We start from the raw sequence: 24,939 nt of genomic DNA on the forward strand, positions 1-24,939 counted from the left end.
AATCCTATACAAATTGCGAACTCGAGAAATTAGGAAAACAGAATATATATTTCAAATATCTATGAGTGGAATTTCACGTAAGAAAAATGAAGCTAGAAATAAAATGAGAGAAACACACAGAGAGAAAGAGAGGATCAGGGGCTTCCTGAAATTGTATAATTAGGAAAAGAAAAAAACAGAGAAGGTAAAATCGTGGGAACTCGCAATCGGTTTGGCGGGGAACATTTTTGCATAACCCCGAAAATAATGGAGCGCGGAAAAAGCCGCGTAACATTTTAGGTTCCAGGGTAATTGATTAGGGGTGCTGCATGCCACTGTATGGGATGCCATGGCCCGAAAGGTACTGGTATTTAAAAAAGTTAGGCTCGTTTATAAGATAGCATCTCTAGAAAAATTTGCTTAATGCTTTTTCCAGTACAAACGCGATGCCACATTATAAATAATGCAAATGAATTCGAGCTTAAACGTAAACCATTCAAAAAATGAAAAAGATAAAAGTACACGAAGCGGATAACAATGAATTAAATACGCCTCGCTTAGTTCCCAATGTTTTTTATTGTTCCATTAACTCTGATAATTAATCTAGGGATGAAAATCGAGCATGTTTTTTTTTAAATACCGATGGTTCTTGGGGTTACGAATCATCAGCTCAGGAACGAATAAAATCTCCTTTGACGCAAAATGCGAAATCAGGAAGAATTATATTTCATCTCGACCCTGACGCGCAAAGAAGCTCAAAATAAATACCGTGCCAACCTCCCAATATTGACGCCAAACGTTTATACCACCTTCATCCCATTCCCAAAATGCAATAAGAATAAAGTTAAACCCGTAATACATTTTTTATACTTCAGTACGGAAATCTCCCAGTGAAATTAACTCAAGATGAGACTTCAATAGAAAGAAAGGTACTTTTAGGGTTGAAATTCAGGCGCCGGTATGGAAGTTTATAGGTGAGATGAGGGGGGCTAAAGGAACTCGGATGCAAATCTAATTTAATGAGGCGTGACGCAGACCGGGAGTATTTTACTACCTTAAAATGATACCGAAATGAAAGGCGGGGTATACTTATAAAGGACGATTGAATTTGGACGCTACTCAGGCTGGCTAATGGTCAAATCTAATGGTGGGATTTCACCCCCAAAGAGAGGCTAGATAAGCTTTCCGCAGATTTCTCTCATCTCCGCTACAGAGTCGGATAAGAGGCCGAATTTATTCAATATACGCCAGAATATTCAAAAAGAGAGCTATAACAGCCATAGGAGTACATCACTAAGAACGACACAGCGATGGTAGAGCATACATTCAGGGGAGAATGTTTCGATAAGTAGTCGGTAGTCGCGAAGCGGGAGAGAGGTTTTGACATTGTTGGCGAGCGGCGGCGGTGGTGGCGCTAGCTGGATGGTTGTTCCGCTTATAGAGTGCTCCCTTAAGCCGTAATTTGTGTATTAAGCAAAGGCAGGCTCCATTTGCTACTGCCCCCCTGCGCCTCCTCTATTCTTTTAGCTACACTTTTCCCCATCCTCAGCCTCTTACAATCCCTAACTTCTCCATCCCTCTCTCCGTCTGTCTCCCTCTCTCTCTCTTCGCTCGCCTTACTCCATTCTTTAACGAGGTCTTTTTTGGCTAGAAAGTGATTAGTTTTGCCGACTGCACCTCGATTGGAAAAGTCCCCCCGAGCTTTCTTAATTCTCTATGTCGATAAAGAAAGACATTCGGAGATGAAGGGATCATCTTTTCTTTTTTTGATGGTAGCATCATCATCATCATCATATATTTTTATCTTATGGTGGATAATTGTTTTAAGCAAGTATAGTTCATCTTTATCCATTCTCATCCCTTAATAATATAAATTCCAGGTAGGGTATGATGGGCGAAAATTCGTGCAAGGATACTCGTCTCTAGTTAGTCTCTGTCGTAGTAAAAGGGCCCGTTATTGAATTAAATCTTCGTCTGACAGATTTAAAAGAGAAAGAGAGAGAGAGCGAATTTTCAGGCTTCTAGCTCCTAAGAGGGAGGTAGGGAGTTTCGAATTTCGAAACGTTGTTGAACGTGGAAGCTGACATTTTGGGGCAATAGCGCGGGGGAGGGTGCGGGTACGGGTGGTCGCTAGCTATTTAAAGGATGGGCTGTTAATATTATCCGCCATATCGTTTCCGTCGGCTTTGATTAAAACGGCGCGCCCGTCACCCTTCATTTCGGGACTCCTTTGACCTTTTAGAAGACGCTCTACGTAGGCTACGTACGCCTTGCCTTGTTTGCCACGGACCTGGCCCTACCACCCCCTTGTCACTAAGCGCCAGTCCAAATTGGTTGCAACGTTAAGCGACGAAGGGATCCTAGCTCGAGGATTGAGATTAAAATGGACGATCCCCTCCACCCGCAGTCTCTTTATCAGAATCTATTCTCATCGTAACTTACACTCAAAGACATTAGAATTAGGGACTTTATGCGAAACCTTTCGATTACTTCCAGTTATGGACTACACTTTAAGATATCCCTATAGAATAAAGCCGGGGGGAAGGGGGGATGGCAGCGTGATGATAAGAGCTGGCTAAAATATCGAGTTTTCAAATGAACTCTATAAATAGAGCCGTCCGCGTCCGTCCGTCTCTTAACAATATCGCCAGAAAACTAAATTCGTTGGCAGATTTTATGGCGCCCGTTTTCCGCTCCTCATCTCATCCTCAACTCAGACGACCAGAGAGAGCGAGAGAGTTCCTCTCGTATTCAATTTCAATCTTCTTTCTAGATCTATTCTCCCGGATCTGAGGGGCTGGATACTTGCTTTAAAAATCACGTCGTAACGTACCCAACATTAATACAGGGTTCAGATTGAAAATCCCTGACTTTTCCAGCAGCTTATCCCTGAAGAAATTTTGGCACTATATCCCTGGCCATTTTAAGTACCTGTCTACCATGGTCACACCTGGGCCCATATAGCATAGTTTGATTTACCAAACGAAATCCCTGGCCTAACCTTTCCCTGACTTTATAAGTAAAAAACGTATTTAAAATCCCTGACTTTTTCCCACATTTTTCAAACCCCTGACTTATCCATGTTCAATACGAACCCTGTAAAAGGAGAAAGGGAATCATATGGATGGAGTAGGCAGTCCCTCGGAAGATTGGGGATGCGGACTTGAAGATGGAGAGTCAAAAGATAGATCCGCTTAACTCCTCGAACGGAGCTCTTTAATCTTGGCTCGGGTTTTCTGATTCCGTTCGAGACGCGTCTCTGTCAAAAGACAACCTCTCTCTCCCTCCCTCCCCTCTCTGCCCCTCCATTATAAAACTAAAAAAGCTATAACCAGCATCGTGGATGCAACCGTGACTGTTCGGGCCCGTCCCTTTTCAAAACTTCAATATCAAGAAATGGAAACGTTTAGTTGGAAAATAATTCTTTCTTTCTCGAGTGGATCTTGCTCGATTGTTGAATGCGGTGGTTCGGAAATAATAAAAGAGGATACTTCCGGTTCCTCTACAAATCACGGACCGGGGGGGGGGGAGTACGGGGGCAACTCTTAAGTGTTCTTTACACTATACTAGTCAGAGAATGAATTTTGATAGCCAAAACAAGTTGGCTAAAAAAAAACCTTTTTCATTTAATTTCCCTTCTGTTGAGAGACCCGATTCTTTAAAGTCTATTTTCTTAATAATTTCTGTTTGGAGGAGAGAGGTGATATGCAGTAGTTTGTTGGTGGGCCTACCCATAACGCCAAGCTACGTTACTACTCCATCTCATCTCTTCTCCACAAAGATTTCGGGTAAAACTTTGGAAAACAGCCCATGCACCCAAAAATCAAGAGGAAGGTACCGTAACGTTAAGCCTAATCGAGCGAAGGCATTGAGAGGGTGAAAAAGAAAAAGCGGTGGCGTTTAGGGGCGCGTGCAGGGCACTCTAGAACGATATGGAGTGGCCAACGACGCCACCACATCCTAAGCCTACAGGAGAGAGAGAGAGAAGTATAATAATGGGAGACGTGGCCTAACAACACTACTATGGCTGCACTCACTCGAAATCGGGCCCGAATAAAAAGGCGAGGGTTACTGACTGAACACTCTAAACTACTTACTCCGATCAAAGTACTCGAGTGCAAAAAAATAATGTACAGAAAAATAAATTCTCTCTTTTACTTCTCTCAATTTTTCAAGTGATTTTTCTTCCACCCCTAGTCCTTTAGTACTAGTTCATTCATACACCTTCATAAACGTTTAAAACGATACGCCCCATGGACCCATCTAGCAAACCGTAGTTGTAATAACCATGGGCTATTTTGAATGCAAAAGCTTTACTTAAAACATTTTTTTAAAGATGAAACGAGATTCTACTACAAACCGGATATGGACGGTACTCGTAAAAATATGAAAATGCTTTAAATACTTTTAATTCTTCGCCCGAAGAAGGGTTTAACCATCAAAAACGTTCAGGGGTAGCCAAGGGTTAAATTGAGAATTTAAATTAGCATTAAGAAATTGGAAGAGTGTCTCGATATCAGCCAAGGCTTAAGAAAGCGACAGTATAAATTCAATTAAAACCTGTTAAAATTAAAAGAAGCCCCAAGGTGGTATGGTATTTAATTAAAAATGACGCTTACCGTTTATTAGGTTCGAAAAATCAGCTTTAAAACTTATTAATTAAACTCAAGTTAATATAAAAAAGGTGAAATCTAAAATCTACGACTCATTGTCATTAGCCCGGTGCCTAGGGAAAATTACCGCTTGAATATCGTCAACAGATGTCGCTATGGACGTACCGGGAACTTTGGCGCGATTTTTCAAACGCATGCGCTACTGAACGATTCGAAAATACTTGGAAGTTTAACAATAAAATTGGTTTCTTTCGATCTATTACAAAATTCAGGGAAATCTCTTTGGAAAATCAATTATTTTCTTGGAATAGAAAAATAAAATTATCTGAATATTTTTGATACCAGACATAACTTACACCCAATAAATAAATAAATATGAAAGGTTAAAGAAACAATAATAATGTTTGCACTTTTAAGAGTACAAATTTGAGGAAGGAAACTTGCGATAGAAAAAGAAAAACCTGCGTGTCGAATTGTACAACACATGAATAAATTAGCATAATTCAAGAAGGATTACGTATTTCTTTTGGTTTAAAACATCCTTTTAGTAATGTCTTTTTTTTTATAATGAAATAAAAGGGAAAAAAAAACGATCATAATTCGAGATAAAGAATGTTGGCGATGAAGGTATAAGTTTTATCTTAGGGGATAAACGATTAAGTCGTCGGCTTCGGAACCCACTCCTCCGCTCAATTTACCATCTCACTCGGTTCCACGGTGCGTGAAATATAATACAACTCAACAAATATCAATTATGTATACTCGCTTGTTGAACAGTCACAAAAAATATTCAAAGCTCATAACTAGAAGTACTTAACCACCTGGGTTCTACCTAATACTGTTTTCTTTTACTTCCGCTACACGCTCCTTGGGTAAAATGGTTTCTATATGGTCACTTTGCAAGAGACCCGAAGGAGCAGTACCATCATAAGATGAGTTCCATAAGTTTGTAATGTCTGGTAACTTAGAAACTGGAGCTTGTAATTTTGAAGTGAGTGAGTGAGGTAGGTCATAGATTCAGGGTAAAGCGAGGGAGGCCTGGTGAGTGGGGCGCTGCTGTCAAATTTGGGCTTAGTATAATGCACAGACTAAATAGGACCTAGATGGAATTAAGTCCTGCATGCAAAATTAACCACCACCGAGTGTACTTAGGACTTCAATTCTCGCTTCTGTCGTTCTCGAACTAGTTATCTCGAGCTGTGTTGTGTCTCTCAGTAGCATTATGTCATACTTATGGAAGGAACATATCACTTATAAACTTATGGTACTATGGTACGAACAGAGAAAAAAATGTAGTTTACAGCGTGACAAAACCCAACACCATAGTTAGACCGAATAAATTTACATTAACATAAAGATGTGGGAGGGTTTTTTATTTTTTGCAGCAGCTATAAGGTCAATGATTTTAACTTGAAGAAGAGTTAGTCGGTACTCGTTTTACACGGTACAACGAATTTAAGACGATTATAAATATGGAGATCGGGATATGGCCGCTTCTTTTTCTTAAAAAGAGAGTAGAGAGGAGGAGGCGTGGTTAAGAGTGAATAGCCCCAGTTATTACAACAGCCCCGTAATAAACAGGGTGTTCTTTGCGCGACAGAGTTTGAGTAAAAAATATACCTTCCTCCATTTTGCCACGAGGGCCAGTGTTTTCGAGCTAAGATTGTACACAGTATTTTACGTATGACCCCCTTAAATTTAATTAAGAAACTGAGAGACAATGATTTCTTCTAATTTAATTAAGGGGCCATCCCTAAAACAGTCCAACAAATCATAACTCGAAAACAGTGTCCCTTGTGGCAAAATGGAGATACAAGTTACATTTTCGACTCAAAATCGATTTCCCAATGGCAGACTTATCCATCAGAAACACCCTGTATATGGATGTAATCAATTATACGCCCCCCCCCTAAGTATTTAGAGCGATAAATGCTTAATTCAAATAAATACGTTAACATAAGTGGAGGTACCACTATGTTCTAAGCTACTTAGATTTAGTAGCATAATTTCATTTAGAATAAATAAACACAGCCTTAAGCATATATTTAAATACTTAACAGAAACTCATAATCAAAAGCTTTAGGAAATAAACACAGATCTGTTTACATTTCGTAAGATTTCTTTATTATTTTTTCTTCTTATTCTTAATATTTATATTTATAATAAGAGTTATATTATTTAATCATTAACAGCTGTTGAACAAACGGATCTTTTTTTTTTTTCATCTAAATCGTCATAAGGGGGAATTGGCGGCCATTTTGGGGGAGGGGGAGATCAAATTTACACGAATAATTTTAGCCTTAAAAATCAGGTAAGGGGAGAGCCGGGGGGTTAGGTAGACGAAAAAATTCAATGTACAACATTAAGCGCCAAGCAAAGTCTTCGGCAGCCATTTTGGTTTTTTTTTTTAATTTCAATTCTATATACGAATTTTTAATTATTTTTTTTTATATATTTCGTATTTTAATTGTTTCGCAAAAAGAGACTGCAATCAATGTTTTTCTATCTGTACACTACATCACAATATTGGTAGGTCTTCGTCAAAACCATCGCACGGCACGCACGCCTAGAGAGAGGAAAATGTACGTTTTTCTTCGAGATCTCAAAATAATGTTTTTATCGGAGTCTGGCAGACAGACGCCTGCTTCAAGATATCGCGCCAATTTTGGCTTTTCATTCAATAAATAATATAAAATCTATTTAACTTGCCCCCTCGCCCCCCCCCCGATAACTTTTCTACATTCATTTGGAAGTTAATTCAAGCCGAAGTTATATATAGAGAAGCGGCCCGAGAAATACGTTAAAATTCTTATAACAACTTCCGATTGATTTACTTCCCAGTAAACCGGTTAGATTACTTTGAAATAATTTTAAAGAAGTGCTTATGTTTAAGACATGATCTTCAAAAAAAAAATATCGTTTTGGAAAAGTTGTTTTATTTTCAAAAGTCTACGTACTCGAGATTCGCGTAACCATGCAGTCAGTCGCCGTCTTGAAAGGGACCTTTAATTAATTAAAATTTAAGGGAATAATACCCCCTTCCAAGATTGCAACCGAGTATATATATTAAGAGTGCAGCGCAAAAGAAAAAAATGTAAAGCCAAAATCGAGAAAAACCAAAAGTTGCCAAACGATTAACGTTAACTCTGCGCGCTTATTGGTGACCTCGTCGAATACCGATTGACCCCGATGGTCTTTTATTACTGGAGGTCACTTCAGTAAGCGGCCGTGAAGTTGGGTCATTTGACATTAATTTTTTAGACGCGAGGATGCGGTAGAGAATTGAAAAAACGGAGTAAAGTTTGTAGAAATGAGCGGGCGGCGATTGTTGACCCTGTTTTGACCTTTGATCCGATGACTTGAAAAAGGTCATTTAATTTAAATACGCAGGAGGCCATCAATTGTTCTTTTTACATCTAGGCGAGGATTGCCCCGTCTTTTATAATTATATTTTTTCATATACATAAATGGTATATATAAGAGTCTAAGGGTCACGGCCTTTGACCAGGGTCAATGGGCGAATGACATCGACTGGATTCGGAACTGGTTGAGACGACGGCCGGGCTTCCCGGCTCGATACTGCTGCTACTGCAACTGGCGAAACTGCCATTGGTGTTGGTATCGTGGTCGTCAATGGGCAGGGGCCTTCGGACCCCGTGGATCGCGCTACCAGGATGATGACGGTGGTGTAAGTGACTACTGGCTTGGGCGCCCGCCCCTCCGCCCAGTCCGCTAGCGGAACTGGCCGTCGAAGAATGGTGCGAACCTCCACCCGCCGATTGACGGTGATGATGCAAATGTTGCTGTTGAATTTGTTGTTGCAATAATCTGTAATTTAGACGAAAATGACTTTAACAAAATTGCCAACAAAATAACTGAAGTGGGTATGTCTAAACACTTAGTAGGCATAGGTGCTATTCAAAGTAAATAGGCTATAGCTTAACTGGTGGGCAAAATAAATACTAACCGGGTGGTAGGTAACGTAATTTCGACGTCATGCTTGGAATTTCATTGTCCGTAAGCCACCATTCGTTCGTCCCATCAATCGGGGACACAACATAACGTCGTTCTCAACCGATAACGGTCATAAAAATCGCGTTTTATATCGCTCGGTTTCGAAAAAGGTATAGTCAATAGCGCGCGGCGGTTTATGCTCGACATATGCCCCCTTATTATGTACGCGGATGGGATGTCCCCGGGAAGCCCCATCGACAAAAAAGGGACATATCCTTATCGGAAGTTATCATCGTCTAAGGGATGGATATACTTTACACACGGAACCGGCTTTTAGGTATAAGTATAGATGGCGTATCGCTCACCCAATAATTTCGGAAGTCGACCCCGGGGGGTTGAGATTTATCCTAAAAGGCGCTTACATATCCTATCCGATTGTGGTCGTCGGTTAAGTTATACCCCTCCCCTTCCCTTCCCATAATACATTTCGGAGTTTAAAACGAATCCGGGTTTCGTTCGAACTAAGTACTTTCGAGATTTGATACGCAAAAACATAATTGTAAATCAAAGGCTAAGATGTAATCTTCGTATAATGCGAACGGGATTTTGGGATTAGAGAGGTTGAGCTTCAATTAAGCGGTAGTTGGGGGGGGGAGCAGGGGGTCATTTGTCGGTGGAGGCCCATTATGAAACCCAATAAAGTATAACCGGAGGTTTATGTGACACCAGCGGTCGCGGTGGGGTCGAATGGATGGATATCTTAGCCATCCCATCCTATAAATTCAATATCTCTTCATATTTACTCGCTTGACTACTTTTCAATTCATGGCGCGGTTTCTTTCGCTCAATGGACTCCGGCGGCGAGCCATCCCGACCCCATCCCGACGGATCGACCTGACCAAGAATGTATGTACAACGAAAACTCGCGTAGAAGTAGAAGAAAAAACCCGACCAAAAATTGTATAAAAATTGAGTGCACCCTTGTACTTAAAAATATAATACAACAGAAAAGTTTACAATGTAACGATACAGTTTTTGAAATATCGCAGACTGTACATATTTATTATAAGGGGGCTTAAATTCAAGTAATTGTTGTTGTAAGTAATAGAGGTTGCATGGATGGTGGGTCCCATCGCTACTCCATGAAGCCATCAAGTTACCGTAACGTTTCAAGACGTTAAATTTCGGCAAAGTAATTTACAGGGTCCAAGATACGTACTTGTAGAGTACAATTACAAATCAATCAACGAAGAATTATAGCGCTTTCATAAATGCGATGCAACAACATATTCGAAGATGTCAAGTAAGATTTCTCTAGCTGCACCTAGCACCTACGTGGACTTGCATCGTATAATTAACAATATGGTATCAATCAACCGCGTATTATACGATTTGATTATTTCACGCATGTTTATTTGTTCAGTGGCGTTTTTTGGGTTTAAACCTAAACCGAGCGATATATCACTGACTTTACAAAGTCTATAGAAACAGCTGCGAATTGGCGCTAATAATTTGCACAAAATAACCATCGTTAACTTTATATGACAAGTAAGGAAATTTAATCGTCAAAGGGGGAAGGAAAGGATCCATCGAGCTCAGCCTAAAAATACATCGGTGAAAATACATTTGTTATCAGGATTCCAAACGCACAACAATCACTCGAGTTAATATGCAAATAATACAGCGCGGCCCACCATCACACCGCCCGTGTTTTTCCTTCTGTCAACTATATTCTTTCCTATAAATACTAACGGCAAGAGCTATCATTTTCTCATTCAGTTTAGTAGGGTAGAAAGGAGGGTAGTTGCCGTTACTCGATAATAATATAATTTATATATAGCTTTGGGAAATATGTCGGTGGTGGTGGTAACAAACCCCAATTGACGAGTATTTTTCTCGTTACGTCAATAAAGCGAGGGTGCGGAAGACAAGTCAGCCTCGACATTTCAAAAACGTCGTTTACCAAGAGAGGGACACGCGTTATACAAAACAAAAATCGATTCCACAATATTATTCTTATTTTCATTTCACCAAGAATATTCTTTCAAGCTAAAAAGGATATAGACTATCAAATAAAATGGCGTATTAACATAAGTTATATGTTCCTTCCATAAGTATGACGACACTATACCTGTATACTTCGTAATGCCACTGAGAGACTTACAGCTCGAGAACGACGGAAGCAAGAATTGAAGTCCTACACTCGGTGGTTAATATTGCATCTAGGACTGCCATCTAGGTCCTATGTAGTCTGCATTACTAAGCCCAAATTTGACAGCAGCGCCCCACTCACCAGGCCTCCCTCGCTTTACCCTGAATCTATGACCTACCTCACTCACTTCATTACAAACTCCAGTTTCTAAGTTATCAGAATTTACAAACTTATGGGGAACATATCTTATGAACTTATAGTATTAATATTTTCGCATTTTTGTTAGGGGGAATTGCGAGTCTATTCGCAAAATCGCATCCCCGTGGCGTATATTCATTCTGTCGATAAAATGTCTCTCAGGCCTAATTCGATGGTGTTTATACGAAGCTGTCCCCGCTAAATACGTCAGCTAAAGAACAACTTTTATTACAAGTTCGAGTCGATAAAAAAAAAACCATGAATCGAAGAGTTAAAGCCCGCTGGACTAATTGATATCTCGGAGGCTCATCCCCCACCCAACCTTTAAAAAAAAAAAAAAACGAGCCGTGAGACAAAATGGACAAAGACATCATCTGGTTGCCCCCCCCTTTCCCCCTCCAGCTCTTCTGACTTCAGTCAAAAATAAATGGATAATTATAACGTTGAAAAAGACGTCAGTCAAAAGACGCTATTTTTGGAGTTTATAATATTAAGCGAAGCTAAGACTCGCCCACAATTAAAGGTTGCGCATTTTAGAACTTTGAATGTTAAGCAAGTTGTTATTGTTACATACAAAACAATAATATTCAGATTGAAATTACTGCCTGACTTTTCCATAGGTTTTCCCGTGCTTTTTAATGAACATTTTTGAAACGTCTAAAGTTGTCAATGTTAAGATTGCAATTTGTCTTTTTTAGGATAGTATTAAATCAATTATTCAATAAAAATTATGTTTTAAAACAAATCAAGTTCAACGTTGAAACTTCCGAAAAGATATTTTACGCAATTGCCTGACCCTGACTTGGTTCAACTTTCCCGAACCTTTGGTATGATTTCAGAATTCCTCGACTATTTCGGACATAATTACTAACAGGACAGAATTATGAATATTAATTCTGACGTGCATTTAGTTTTGGTGTTACTTACATCTAGCGCGAGGCCATGGGGGTTTTGGGGGGCATGTTACGTATCGTAAGTATTTAAGGTGTCAAGTCCTCGTCAAACGTCACCAATAATTGCAGGCGCTGGTTGGTAACGCCCTCGGGCCATAGACAACTAATAAAAGAGGACAAGGAAGAGAGAAATAAGGCGCAACATGCATGCATGCATACATACATACACCTTATCATGAACTAGCCCAATTCCCCCCCCCCTCCACACACACACATACTTTTTTCAATTCAATTCAATAAGTATTTCGATTTGGCAACTAGAGCCGGGCGCCTAGACACCGTGTTCCGTTATTAGCGAACACCCCTCAACTGCTCGTTTTGCAAAATTTATTTTAAAGACTGTACCACACGCGTCAACCAACAATCACCCCATATTTATCAACCAAGGAATGTAAAAGATAGGCAAAGTCGTGCCGGGTGTGCGACTGGCTTTAAAAACGGGGAAACTAAAGATTTAAGCGGTTCTCTTTTAAATAAATATCACAGTGAGGAAAAAAAAACCTTTTATATCAAATAAGAAACTAGCGCCGAGCCCCGTAATTTTCGAGTATATATAATAAAATACACCCTCGTTTTTCGAGGCGAGGTTTTTCCATGGTAATAACCCAGCGCCTAAGGCTAAAACTATTGACGTTTAAATACGCTTGAAAATACCTTTAAAGTGTAGTATTAATTTACGGTGAAAAATTTATAACGGCCTTTGAAAAGAAAAGTAGGTTGAAAAATTGTACTCCCGAATTTTCTGTCAATTAAGTATGGATAGATTTTTGGTGTGTAAGAGAAGTATAGTTGATATAATACTATAAGTTCATAAGATATGTTCCTTACATAAGTTTGTCACTGGTAACTTAGAAACTGGAGCTTGTCATGAAGTGAATGAGGTAGGCCATAGATTCAGGGTAAAGCGACGTACGCCTGGTGAGGCGCTGCTGTCAAAGGCTTAGTAATACAGACTAAATAGGAGAAGATGGAAGTCCTGCAAAATTAACCACCACCGAGTGTAGGACTTCAATTGACTCGCTTCCGTCGTTCTCTAGTAACTAGCTCGAGCTGTTATTAGTCTCTCAGTAGCATTACGAAGTATAGGAAGCGTCATACTTATACATATACATATCTTATAAACTTATGCATGGACTACTTTCACACACGCCCGTAAAGAGTGAAATCACCTTAATTTTACCGTATTAATATAAAATGAAGGGCTACGATAAAAATACCCTCGATTAAGATTGAAATCGTCCATGCACTTATTTTTGTCCCTAAAAACATTTGTACATTTTCTAACAATAAAAACTATGGCTAAAGATGGTTGATTTATTTATTACGGAAGATGTTGGTACGGGGATCACGATTTGAAATTAATTAGAGCTAGAGTTGTGGAGTAGGGGAAGAGGGAAATGTTTTAAACTCGAATGTACTTAAATATTAAATAAACGTGGCTCCTTTAAAAGTAACGTCGTCATGCAGCCAGCCAGCCAAACACGTTCACGCGCGCCTATATTTTCCCGCCCTTTTCCTGTTTTGCTTCTCTTCCCCCTCCCCCCCCCCGAATTTATTTCACGCCGAATAACTAAACGACTTTATTCTTTCAGAGCTAGAACGTGTTACTGTATTTACGGCAATTGCCTAAGCTGTCTATTTAAACAACCCAAAAGTGTGAAAAAGAAGAACAAAAACTCCATGCAAAGGAGGGAGAGGACCCATGAACACACACACACAGTAAACACGCGTGTTTATCTTATTAACACCGTTAACGTGAAAAACACGACGACGTTAGAGCAAACGTTACGTTTTTAACAAACAAATTAACAACAAAGCGCCTTCAAAGTTTACTCGAGCCACGCGATTAAAACTATAGAATCATATTTTATTTTTTTATTATTCATAGTTTTCAAACTTGGAGGATTGATACCACCATTTACACCAGGAGGCCACGCAACTTATTACTGCACTTTGCACATCAAGTAGCCTCGCCTCCTGTAGTATAAATGGTATCAGCACTCCTAGTCAGAAAACTATAATTGTTTTTATATGATCAACATGTAATCTGATTAAACGTATCGCGGTATAAAAATCAGCGTCGCTGACGTGTAAAGGTATATAATAACAAACCTAAAATGAATTAAAACGAAATGCCAATGGTATCTCGGTTGTCTTATAACATACCACATGAATCGAGTGACATTTCCTCTTACCGAGGGGATCCTCACTCCGACTCCCATAATCCGTCAAAACTTTAGCTCGAGTCGCCTGTTACAAAGCGTCCAATTCACCAGTGAGTAAAGAGCCCCTCGGGTGTCCACGGGGCAGGGGGCGTACGCTAAACATTATATATATAGTCCTACATAGTGTCTGGGAATTGGTTACTAGAAAAGCAGCTGTTAACGTTATCGAAAACGGAAGAAAACGTCATCATATATTGAGGCGCAATATATATATCCAATGTCCCATATTACCTGACGTTTGATTTGGTTAAGGGGGCTAAAGGGTCCTTGGCCCCAACGGCACTGTCGAGATACCTGGTCCTGGAGAAGTATCTCTCTCCCTCTAAAGGATGGTGAGGTCCCGCGGCTCCAGGTATACTTATTTTAAATTTGGGGCTATCGAGAACGGTATGACGCCCGCGACCAAGCCGGATGGACGATCATCCTCCGATGGCAGAGAACAGTTCGTCATCCTCTTTACCATCGCGAAGGGATGGACGATGGGGATCGCGTGCAACGGACTTTCGTAGACCGAAATACGACCCCGGTCATTTAAACGGGGGGGGGGGGGCGTGGGGATCATCCATAAATATTGTCTCTCTATTTCAACTACAAACCTATCGTATACTAAACATATTTATTGGAATGTCCCCCAATATGTTATGGGCATTTAAACCCGAAATAATATTCAATAATTCTTTTCAATTTTGTTAAAATAAAATGATATTTCCTCACGGGATATTATATATAAATACTCTAAAAAATATTTAGGTTTATATTAACGATAATGGTGTACGATATATTTTGGCGCCAAAGTAAGGCGGGACTATTAGAGCACGCGCAATGGGGTGCGGCGACAAGGTATCCGGCGAATTTTTTATCAGCTGACACGTTAATTATCGCCGGGCACTTAAAATGCCTTCGCTGGGTTTGGACACTGATAAAAAATGGAACATTTTCAAAGGAAAATGACGCTCTTAAAATAAATACGTATCCAATCCAAAAATACACGAGTGTATAACAAATTTAAAAATACCTCTGGGGATCTTTTCCTTTAGAATAAGACTTGGGTACCGTTTATTGAGCAGCACTGCATGCATGCAGGTTTGGATAAGAAGGGCTCAGGGGCTGGGAGCGTACGTGCGAGCTACAATACTAACAGAAATATTTTCACAACGAGATGAAACCGCGTTACAAGCGAGGGACTGGGCATTTCGAACTAGTATAGTGTTATCGCTTTGAAGCGTGGTCAAATCTAAGGGTGAAACATTTTCCAGTGCGATCACGCGCGTGCTAGGGTTTTGTGTCTGGAATGGGAAAAAGATGCATTCCGGCTGGACAGAGCGATGGTAACATATCCTCGCGTGAAACTCTGGGAGGTTTATTTTAAACGACGTCTCTATTCAATCCTACGATGATACCGTGGTTTACATTTCCAGTAAAGATCCATCCCATCCATCTTTAGATCAAACAAGTAAGCAAGCAAGCAAGCAAACCGTTTTCAATAAGATGGAATACCAACGCCCGCAACACGAAGCTTCAAAATCATTCTCCACCGTGTATATTGAAAAGAGTTATCATCGAGTTAAATACCTCTAAGCCTTAACCAAACGCGACAATACACGCTTCAATCAACATACATTATTTTTCATTTCGATCCCAACTCCAAACTCCGAGAGAGAAAGAGAGAAAAATCGCGGCTATGTATTTAAATAATCAGCTTTATTTTTTTATCATGGAGAGTATTTATTCGGTGATGGGTGCATGATTTTGGCTAGGGCTGAAATCAATGAGAATGTTGAATATATTGTTGGGAGGGGGGGGGGAGGATACGAGGGGTGCATGGCTAACCTCGAATAATATCTTCTTAGGGTCGTAAGCCGATAATAAGAGTTGACGTTGAGGATGGAGAGAGAGTGTATATTCTCATCTCATCCGTGGGAGGATGGATTTAGGGAAGCTCGGGAGCGGAAGAGGATAGTGAAGGGAGACACGAGCTCGAATACGCCGCAAACCTCATCACCTAATTCAGGAGGCGCGCCCGCCTTCGCCTTGGAGTATAGCCTCGCGATTTCATCCCTTTACTCGATGAGAAGCCTCTCTTCCGTACTGATCCTATTCATATGCTAAATTATACGGAAAACTGCTCGGGCCGGGAAAGTTAGCGGCCGGATTTTTGCGGGGCGAACGACTACTCGGGGCTTCGGGCTTCGTCCGTCTACGCGTCTGCAAGCCTCGAGTGAAGAGAGGCATTACAACCAGGTTGCCAAGGCGGGCAGGCAAGCAAGGCGTCTGTCTGTCTAATCATACGCTTTAGGCCCTTTTCATTCCCAATAATTTACACGCGAAATTAAATAAATTTTGAACCAGAGCAATTTTACAAGAGCTGAAGGGAATTCCCCACTCTCTCTCTATCCCTATCTCGCTCTTGGAAAAGAGGATGGGGTGGATTTTAGGGATTACAACTAAAGCGATGACGTTTAATAATAAGTAACTCGTCTGTAAAATCCCCAAAGACCGAAATAACCTCAACTTTTACAGCGGATGGAAATTAAACCACACTCTGCCTCTCTCTCTCTCTGGCAGTTTAGAAATAAGTAAAAGAAAAAATAGAACACGAAGAAATAGGCCTTCTTTGTTAGGCATAATTGTCAATCCCCATTCTCTTTTCCGATTGGTTTAGAAAAAATGTTTTAAAATCTTTATAAAAGATAAGGAATGTCGAAATTTTGAAAAGAAGAGGCGCGAGAAGATAGATGTTATATTTTAAGGGCCAATTAAGAAAATGTTCCTGTATCCAAGGAAGCTCGAGAGATAAAATTGAAAAAAAGTTGAATATCAGATTGAATCCATCGACACTCGGTCACACCCCTGAATCCTACCTAGACACACAGTAACGCCAGATTTAGAGAGAGAGGGGGGGATGGGGAGGAGGGCTTGCGATAGAGGGTGAAGAGATATAAAAATAAGAGTATATATAGAATTCTGAATGCAGCACCACCATGCACCATCATCTTTAGGTTTAGTAGGGGGGGCGCAGAGATACGAGTGGCGACGACGAGAGCTTTTATTCGGGAGGGTGGCCTGCCCAAAAGGAGGCGCCCGCTCTCCTTTTCTTAAATATAAAAGGCGCCAACAGAAATATTGACATTCATTGAAAAAGGTATTTCAGCGAGCGCAAATCCATTCCCAAATTTTTCCCGACAGAAGTAAATAAATAAAAGTAGTAAATTTCGTTTTGAGTCGTTGTTAAACATAAGATATCATTTACTAAATTATGGCGTGACTTCTGGTTGTCCCTAAGAGGATTTTTAGGCGTTTACAAGTGACTACTTGACCGTCACGTCCTGTTCATATTTAGCGTGGATCCAAGCGTTGTTGGATAGACAAACTTATCCAGGTTGCGTACCAACCTTGCACCAGCAGCACGCCATCCATATCCCTCTATGCACCATTCCAATCGATTTATATTGGAAGGAGCAGGGTCCCGAATGGAAACTATAGCAACAATCTATCCATTCGTATTAATTCTCAGCCGTAGAAATGGTAGTACGTCGAACGACGCGTCGAATGGAAGGCGATATACTGTCAATAGGTAAAAAAGCGAAGAAGGGGCAGCGGAGTGAGTAGATGGAGTAAAAGAAAAATCATCTTCAAAAGCGTCCGCCGATTAGGCCTAAAAGGAAAGGCGTCGAAACACTAGTCAAAAAAGGGCACCGTCGTTGAAAGATGACAAAGTGCAAAGGGCTGGCGAACATTTTGCGCCGCAAATGGAGAAAGCGCGCGGCGAGGACGGCATCGGGCCAGCACGGAGGAAGCTGCTCTTCCCGTCTCGATCAAAAGCGAATTTCATTAGGGATTGCGTGGACCGAAGCCCGGAGTCCCCCGTCCGCCCGTATGTCAGCGAGACAACTCCTGGAAAGAGCGTTTTCCCGCCTCGACATTTAAAGGGGGATGCGTCAATGGATACAAAGTGTGTATTCTGTGCGCCCCCCACCCCACCTTACCCCCTCTCTCCATCTGAGATAAATTCAAGTTGCTACAACACCGTCTCTCTACCAACTCTCCTCTTTTCCTGGGTTACATTTAAAGATCATAAAAACCCCATCATCTAAATACATCCATTACCTCAAAATATTATTTAAAAACTAATATTCAACGTGTCATATCGGCATACCTACTCCAAAGAATATTCATTTCAAAATAACACCAATTCTCTCCCTGAACTTGTTAAACCAATTTCCCTGAACAAATTTTCCACACTACAAAATTAACTTACATTTTAGCTCTGATCTCAACAGTAACAATTACTCAAAAACTAAGAAATTCCCTGACTTTTCCAGGTATTCCAAATAACCCTTTACTTTAATTAACATTACATTTTAAATAATTCTATATTTATGAGAAGAATTAATAATAAAAAATAATTTGGGCTACCCCTGTAGAAGTGTTCCACCCGCTACACACCCGAGTTCAGGGTAAAGCCAACATCCAGGGGCAACACCTCCCAATATTTCCCAACTAACTTCCTATTTTTTAAAAAGGAAAAAAATCATTCAACCCCCGTCTAAATTTCATTGTAACATTTAGTTCACTGTACTTGAACTAATAGTTTCGCTGGAAATTGATTCCGTGTCGAGTTCAATGCAAATAAAGCGTCAATAAACTCAAATTGAAACTTTACCTGATCTTAATCATTCTTCAAACAAACAATAATTCTTCGAAATTTGTCTATTGATATACGATTAACGGCTAAAAATGGACAATACATTAAAGTTAATACACTGATACTGACAGATAACGCGGGGGAAAGGAGGGGGTAAATCAGGGGTTAAATTAAGAAGGGGGTAGATGGCGAATAATTCGGGGAAAATCATCGGCGTTGGAGGCTCCAAAAGACTAATTTCGAATCACTAAGCCGAGTCAAAGCGAAAATATATATAAACCACAGATTATAAAATGTCGTGCTTGCTGGACACGCTTCGGGAGTCAAGCTCAAGCTCCCTTCGTGAAAATGATAATTTCACATATTTCAACCCCCCCCCCCCCCGCTCACACACCCCAGCGCGGTTACCCGTGTTTTAACACAAACAGAAACTAATTACTTCAAAGTTACGCTTTGCACATATCTTGAAAAAAAAAGCCTAACTATACATAGTTTTCAGACCGGGGAGTATGGATATCTTTTACACCAGGAGGTCAGCTAGGCTACTTAGCGGACAGAGTGCAGTACCAAGTATAGCCTGGCCTAGCTCCAGGTGGAGGAAATTTCGTAGCTCTTTAAATTATTTCACGACTTCGGATTAATCAACTTTTTAAAGTTATATTCTTTAAGAATTACGACACGAGAATTCTAAGGGAGAATACGCGGTTTTTGAAAGAAAATTCAAGGAATAAAATAATGAAATATATATAAAGGGGATGGGGGTGGAAGAGGGAAGGATACGCGACTGTACACTGTAATCGATGTTTTTATAGGCATATAATTTTACATATAAAATTACGTTTAATGTATTTATTGGTGAATCCGATTTCCTCCGTTTGTTTCCGCGTGTTGTTAACAATGCGAGACATAATCCGCCTTCCCCCCCCCAGGCCCCAACTCCCACCCCCAAGATTACAAAGGATACATCAAGAATATAGTATTTCTTGCGTAACTAATAAATTGAAAACAAAGAAAAAATTAAATTAAATAAAAAATGTTTCCTTCAAAAAATATTATAAACACAAAATTAAATCTCGTAACTAAAATAAGCTTGTTTTCCTAATTGCGTTATATTTAGGTTTAATAGGAAAATATTATACCGATTCGCGATTGATTCCCCGATAAATACTTAGTTTTTATTCGGATTAGGAGGATTCATACCATTTGCACAAGGAGGCCTGGCTTTTGAGTAAACCAGGTAGTCTGGTTTACTTTGTGTAATACCTGAAGCTTGGCCTCCTTGTGTAAATGGTATTAACCCTCCTAGTCTGCAAACTAAGTATATGCGCGTGTAAGTGTTGCCAGTGCAATTCAACTGCTGTCTACGAAACAGACTGAAATGCTTGTAGCATTCTGTTCAATTCAGCTCCAAACCCGAGATGCTTTAATAATAAAAAATTATTGGCAACCCTGAAGGGCATGCGCAGTTAAACTTAAGAAACGGGGGGGGGGAGAAATTGCTCTAGCCCCCTTTAATAGAGTACACTGTCTATAACGCAATAATACATACACACACTATACTTTTAATGCGGCAACAAGATTGTAAATATTTAATTTAATGGCAGAGGTTAATTAGTAGTTATTTTTACAATAATCCACATGCCTTATCTCGATTAATTATTAAAAGAGTTGTTATAGGTACTCATTGGGGAATAGTGGAATTTGAAAGCAAGCAGCGCCATGCACGCGATGTTATGGTCAGGGTCTACAATTGTTTGAAAGGTGCTTGGTGTTTGGTGGGTTTAGGGGATGCATCGCGTGATCGGGAAACATTAAGCTTGGGCAACGGGAGAACGGGGAAGAATTCCGTCCGCGCCGGTACCGAACCCGTCTTGAGACGGCGGCCACCGTGCCACCGTTCCGTTCTTGACGCTCAATCTACGGTCGCTGCTGGCTAGCTAGCTGAGGCTGAGTACTACACTTCTTTTCATTACCACCACCATCACCAACTGCCACCCTACTTTTATAACAATGTCTGAATTTTCCCCCTTCCCGTTATACGTGCCCCTTCGTAACATCTTCCTTCAAATCAAAATACCCAAGGGCCGACAATAACCATGTATGCATTGGATTTCAACGGCTATAGTTGAAGGTAACGTGTTACGTTAGTGATGATACACCCTGTATTTTAGTGATGGAAAGTTAGAAAAAATATATCAAGGTGTCCCGGGCTAAAAAGCAAGCGCGAGTAATACGATACCTAGATTCATTTCAAGCTTCTATGGTTTTTCGACTCCAGCCAGGTGTTTTATTTTTATTATTATTAAAAAATGATGTTATTAATATTAATTGTAATTAAATTCTTTTGGTATTCATTTCTTTCTTTTAAAATTAAATTAGTGTCTTTATAATGTTAATATATATTTAGTGTACTCTATTAAAGGGGGCTAGGGAAATTTCCACCCCCTCCCCGTTTCTTAACTATAATAACACCGCATGAACTTCATTCATTGTTGCCAGTAATTTCTTATTATTATTACAGCATCTCAGGTTTGGAACTGAATCGAACAGAATTCTACCTTCTTTACCGTTTCTGTTTAAGGATAACCATTGAATTGCACTACGCAAATGACTGGCAACACTTGTTGGCAAACAATATCAACAGAAAAATAAGATTTCCAATTTTGTAAACCAGTAAAACTTGCGAAACAAGTAAATAAAATTAATGATTTTCTTCTCGTATTTCGGGAATCTATTCGTGATTTAAAAAATTACGAAATTAATTTTTCATTTGAAGCCGGCATGGGGCTTTACGTTTGGGGTGGGGGGTTTGGTGGGGGGGGGGGTGAAGAGAGAGCTAACCTTTTACTTCTTTATATTTTCTAGAATATCATGAACGTTCACGAAGAATTTAACAATAATAACTTCAAACTTTGAATGAAACGAAAATAACTCGAGTCGAGTGAATGAGAAGGCGAAATTAAAACGGACTCAAGGATATCCATACCACGTAAAGGGAGGGGATCGCCACTACGAATAATGAGTGAAATGTAGATAGATTACGGATTGTTTCTGTATGAGTTGGCGATTAAAGGTATCGGGTTGACCCCCTCGGACAAGCGAAACGAGAGAGGTTTCTTATTATTGCACAGACAAAAGAAAAGATTGCGTTAGGGGCAAACTCTCTCATCATCATCACGTTCTCCTCAATCTCGGACACGACGGGTCGTCCGTCTAACGCGCGCGAATTATACGCGCCATTTCGACGCGAAATTCGAGATATCCATCTGGCGAGCTTTGACCACGTTGAACACCGTCTCAATAGCGAGAAATAGCCAAGCTAGAAAGAGGGGCCGATCATTTTGGTCGTAACACGCGATCGAAATGCTCTCCCCATCTGGTAAATCTCGACCCTCCCCCCCCCCAATTCCCCCGGCCCCGGGTTCTTAGAGCTATAGCTCGTCTAGGCGCGAATCACAACACAAAAGGTTTCTCTGGTGGTAATTAATGATTCTAACATAAAGCTAAAAAGTACTGCTGCTGCATGGTGCCTTTTCATTACGGCTAAATTCCAAGACTGACTGACTGACTTAAGTTGACTACGTAACAACAAGCCAGAGTAAATACATTTACTACCCGAATATCGACGAATCGATCACTGGCTACAATTGGAATGTTACCTATGAAGTTTTGCATTACAAATTCACGGTTAAGATTATTTATTCATGGCAGAATTGAGTTAACTCGCGCGGGCCTTGATCGAGACTTATCTTCGGGCTCTCATCAAAGTATAAGTAATATTCTTGTTTCAATCTTAACAATGAATAAGAGTTAGTTCGAACTGACATCATCGTCTCAAAAAGAGTTTTTTTTTTCTTTTCTACGATAGCTTTCGTCGCCTAAGAGCCCCCGGGCTTAGGCCTAACTTTATTTAGCATTACGAATGAGGAAGGTAAACAGATCTACGGTAGGCCTAACTTACTAATACTAATATAATTATTATGTAAAAATTAAATATTTGGAATTAAATGTTTTCGTTTTAGACTGACCTATTTTTGGCGGCAGCGGCCCTGTCTCTTTGCCTTCTGTTTTTGAACCAGTTGCCCACCTGGGTGGGCGTGAGTCCGGTGGCCTGAGCCAGTTCTCTTTTTTTGGTGGGATTGGGATAGGGATCCTGCAGGTACCACTCTCGCAAGAGACTCCGGGTCCGTTCCTTGAAGCAGTGCGTTTTCTGTTCGCCGTCCCAAATGGTGCGGGGCAGCGGGTACTTCTTGCGTACGCGGTATTTGTCGACGGGCCCCAGGGGTCGGCCCCGGAGTTTCTCGGCTTCTTGATAGTGCGCCTCGAGCCACATGGCCTGCAGTTTCGCGTGCGATCCTTTCGTGAAGCGATGATTCTCCAAAATATGATACAGTTCCCGAAAGTTGCCCGTGTGGAAAGACACCAAGGCTCTGGCCCGCAGAACAGCCTCGTTCTTGTTCAGTTCTCCGCAGTTGGGGTGCGCCACCGGAAGCGACCACAAGAAACGGCCCAACCTTTCGATATCGCCGCTCTCTTCCAGCGTTTCGCAGACGGCCGCCACTTGGCTAACCGTAAAGTTTAGGGTCGGTAAGACGAACATCGGGCTGTAGCCCGCCGGCACGGGCACGACTCCCGCCGTCGTTGGGGGCCCCAAGCCCAACGCCATGCCCCGTTTCTTATTCAGTTCAATCGCGGAGGACCAATTATCACCTTTCTCCACTCATTTCTCCTCCTCGTTCGAAACACCGAAAATCGAGAGACGACCTTCTTGACTCGGCGTAACTTGTTCCATTTAGTTTTATTATTATTATCGCGATATGACTTAATTATTACGAGCGCGGCGGTTGATGTTCTTGTTGGTCGGCAGCCGAGGTGGTGGCGGCGGCGGCGACGTCGTCGAGTTTTAAGGGTGGGTATCGAAGTCGTATCGGTGTTGGTGTCCGATAGCCGAGAGAAGAATAAGCCCGGTGGTTAACTAAACTCGCGAAAACAGAATGGGGGATGATGATAAAGTCCGCTATGATACTCGACAAACCCGGGGTATCGTTCGGAGAAAGCAGGGGGGGCCAGAAGAGCCGAGTTGGATATCCAGGGGGAGGGGGGTCGATTATTCGAGTGGGGCGCTCGCTCTCGCTTCCGAAGGGGGGGTGACCTAACGGGAGGGGGACACCCGTATCGGTGGTGCAACCGAGAAAAGCTCGCCGCGCGTCTCGATGTCGGTCCCGGCAAGCTCCTAGCGTCAATGACGCCTGATCCCTCTTTTACCTCTCTTTCTCACTGCCCGGATTCATCCAGGTACCCTCTCTCTCTCTTTCTCTCTCTCTCTCTGTCCAACTATCTCTCCCGAACCCTCCGCCGCTACCCCCATAGAGTAAAGTTGGCGGGTAGTATATCTGGAAGCGGGCGCGCGCTAAGAACAACGCTATTAGGGATAAACATAGGGTGGAGTTGGGCTCGCAACGATAGGGTGTCAACTTCGCAACTCCTCCAGCTATTCCAGCTAGAAATCCGTCCCCCTCCCCCCACCGATAGTCTCCACCCCCCCGCCTTCCAGCATGGAAAACGATATAGGCCTTAGCGGCGCAACCGAGAACCTATCTAACGTATATCTCTTTCCAAAATCTTCTATAGTCTTCCGAGTCCCTTTAATATCGGAAAGACGACCCCTCGAGCCAGGGGGGAAATGCCCCCCCTCGCTTTCAAATTTGTTCTAGAAGCCGAGCTCGGGTTCTCTCTCGAGTGGAGCGGGTACGCGGGGTGGATAGCGGCCCGAAATAAACAAAATAGCGAAAGCCGCCGCAACCCGGGAAGGATCGAAAGCGGGTCCAGCCCGGATGGATTTTCTTTCGGGTTTCATTCGCAGATATTGGAGAGGCGTCTCGCCCTTCCATTGGATGAAAAGAGAAGAAGGATAAGGCGCGGCCAATCGACTACCCGGAAAGAGCGAGCCGACTACCTTCAGACCGGAAAGACAACGGCCGGGGGAAATCATGCCTTCCATCCCCCTTACAAATGGGGGAAATGGCCGATCCTTTCGTTATTCGTTTCGATAATATCCGCGATAACATTGGCGGCGAGTCGGTTAAGTCTCGCGACGCCGACACTAGAGACACCCAACGGCCGACCAAGATAGTTTCGACGTATTTATTTTTATTCTTCGTCCGTAGTCCGTCCTTTTATTCTTTATCCGTGTACCGAGGGCAGGTAATTGCTCTCTCGC

General features: G+C 41.5%; 2 protein-coding genes across 2 annotated transcripts in view; both read right to left on the reverse strand.

Moving 5' to 3' along the window:
- The window catches only part of LOC149718117 (uncharacterized), a 160,483-nt gene that overhangs the window by 59,887 nt on the left and 75,657 nt on the right, over positions 1-24,939 (reverse strand). The window lies entirely within an intron of this gene.
- On the reverse strand, positions 6,694-24,035 carry LOC149718119 (homeobox protein SIX6-like). The gene is made up of 2 exons (XM_089867512.1): positions 22,748-24,035; positions 6,694-8,420 (listed from the first exon to the last, which is right to left on the reverse strand). Exons 1-2 carry the CDS (start codon positions 23,383-23,385, stop codon positions 8,084-8,086), a joined length of 975 nt encoding a protein of 324 aa, XP_089723638.1. The 5' UTR covers positions 23,386-24,035; the 3' UTR covers positions 6,694-8,083.

This window comes from Phalangium opilio, unplaced genomic scaffold, assembly GCF_054372755.1.
Source record: "Phalangium opilio isolate 3A_F unplaced genomic scaffold, DU_Popi_V2 ptg000002l_1, whole genome shotgun sequence".
Classification (NCBI taxonomy): Eukaryota; Metazoa; Arthropoda; class Arachnida; order Opiliones; family Phalangiidae; genus Phalangium; species Phalangium opilio.

What these genes read in the sequence shown, in the direction of transcription:
- LOC149718119 (XM_089867512.1), bottom strand. Translation starts at nt 23,385, where the DNA reads ATGGCGTTGGGCTTGGGGCCCCCAACGACGGCGGGAGTCGTGCCCGTG. An exon ending in GCCGCTGCCGCCAAAAATAG is followed by an intron (nt 8,421 to 22,747) that starts GTCAGTCTAAAA and finishes TCTAAATTACAG; the next exon opens with ATTATTGCAACAACAAATTC.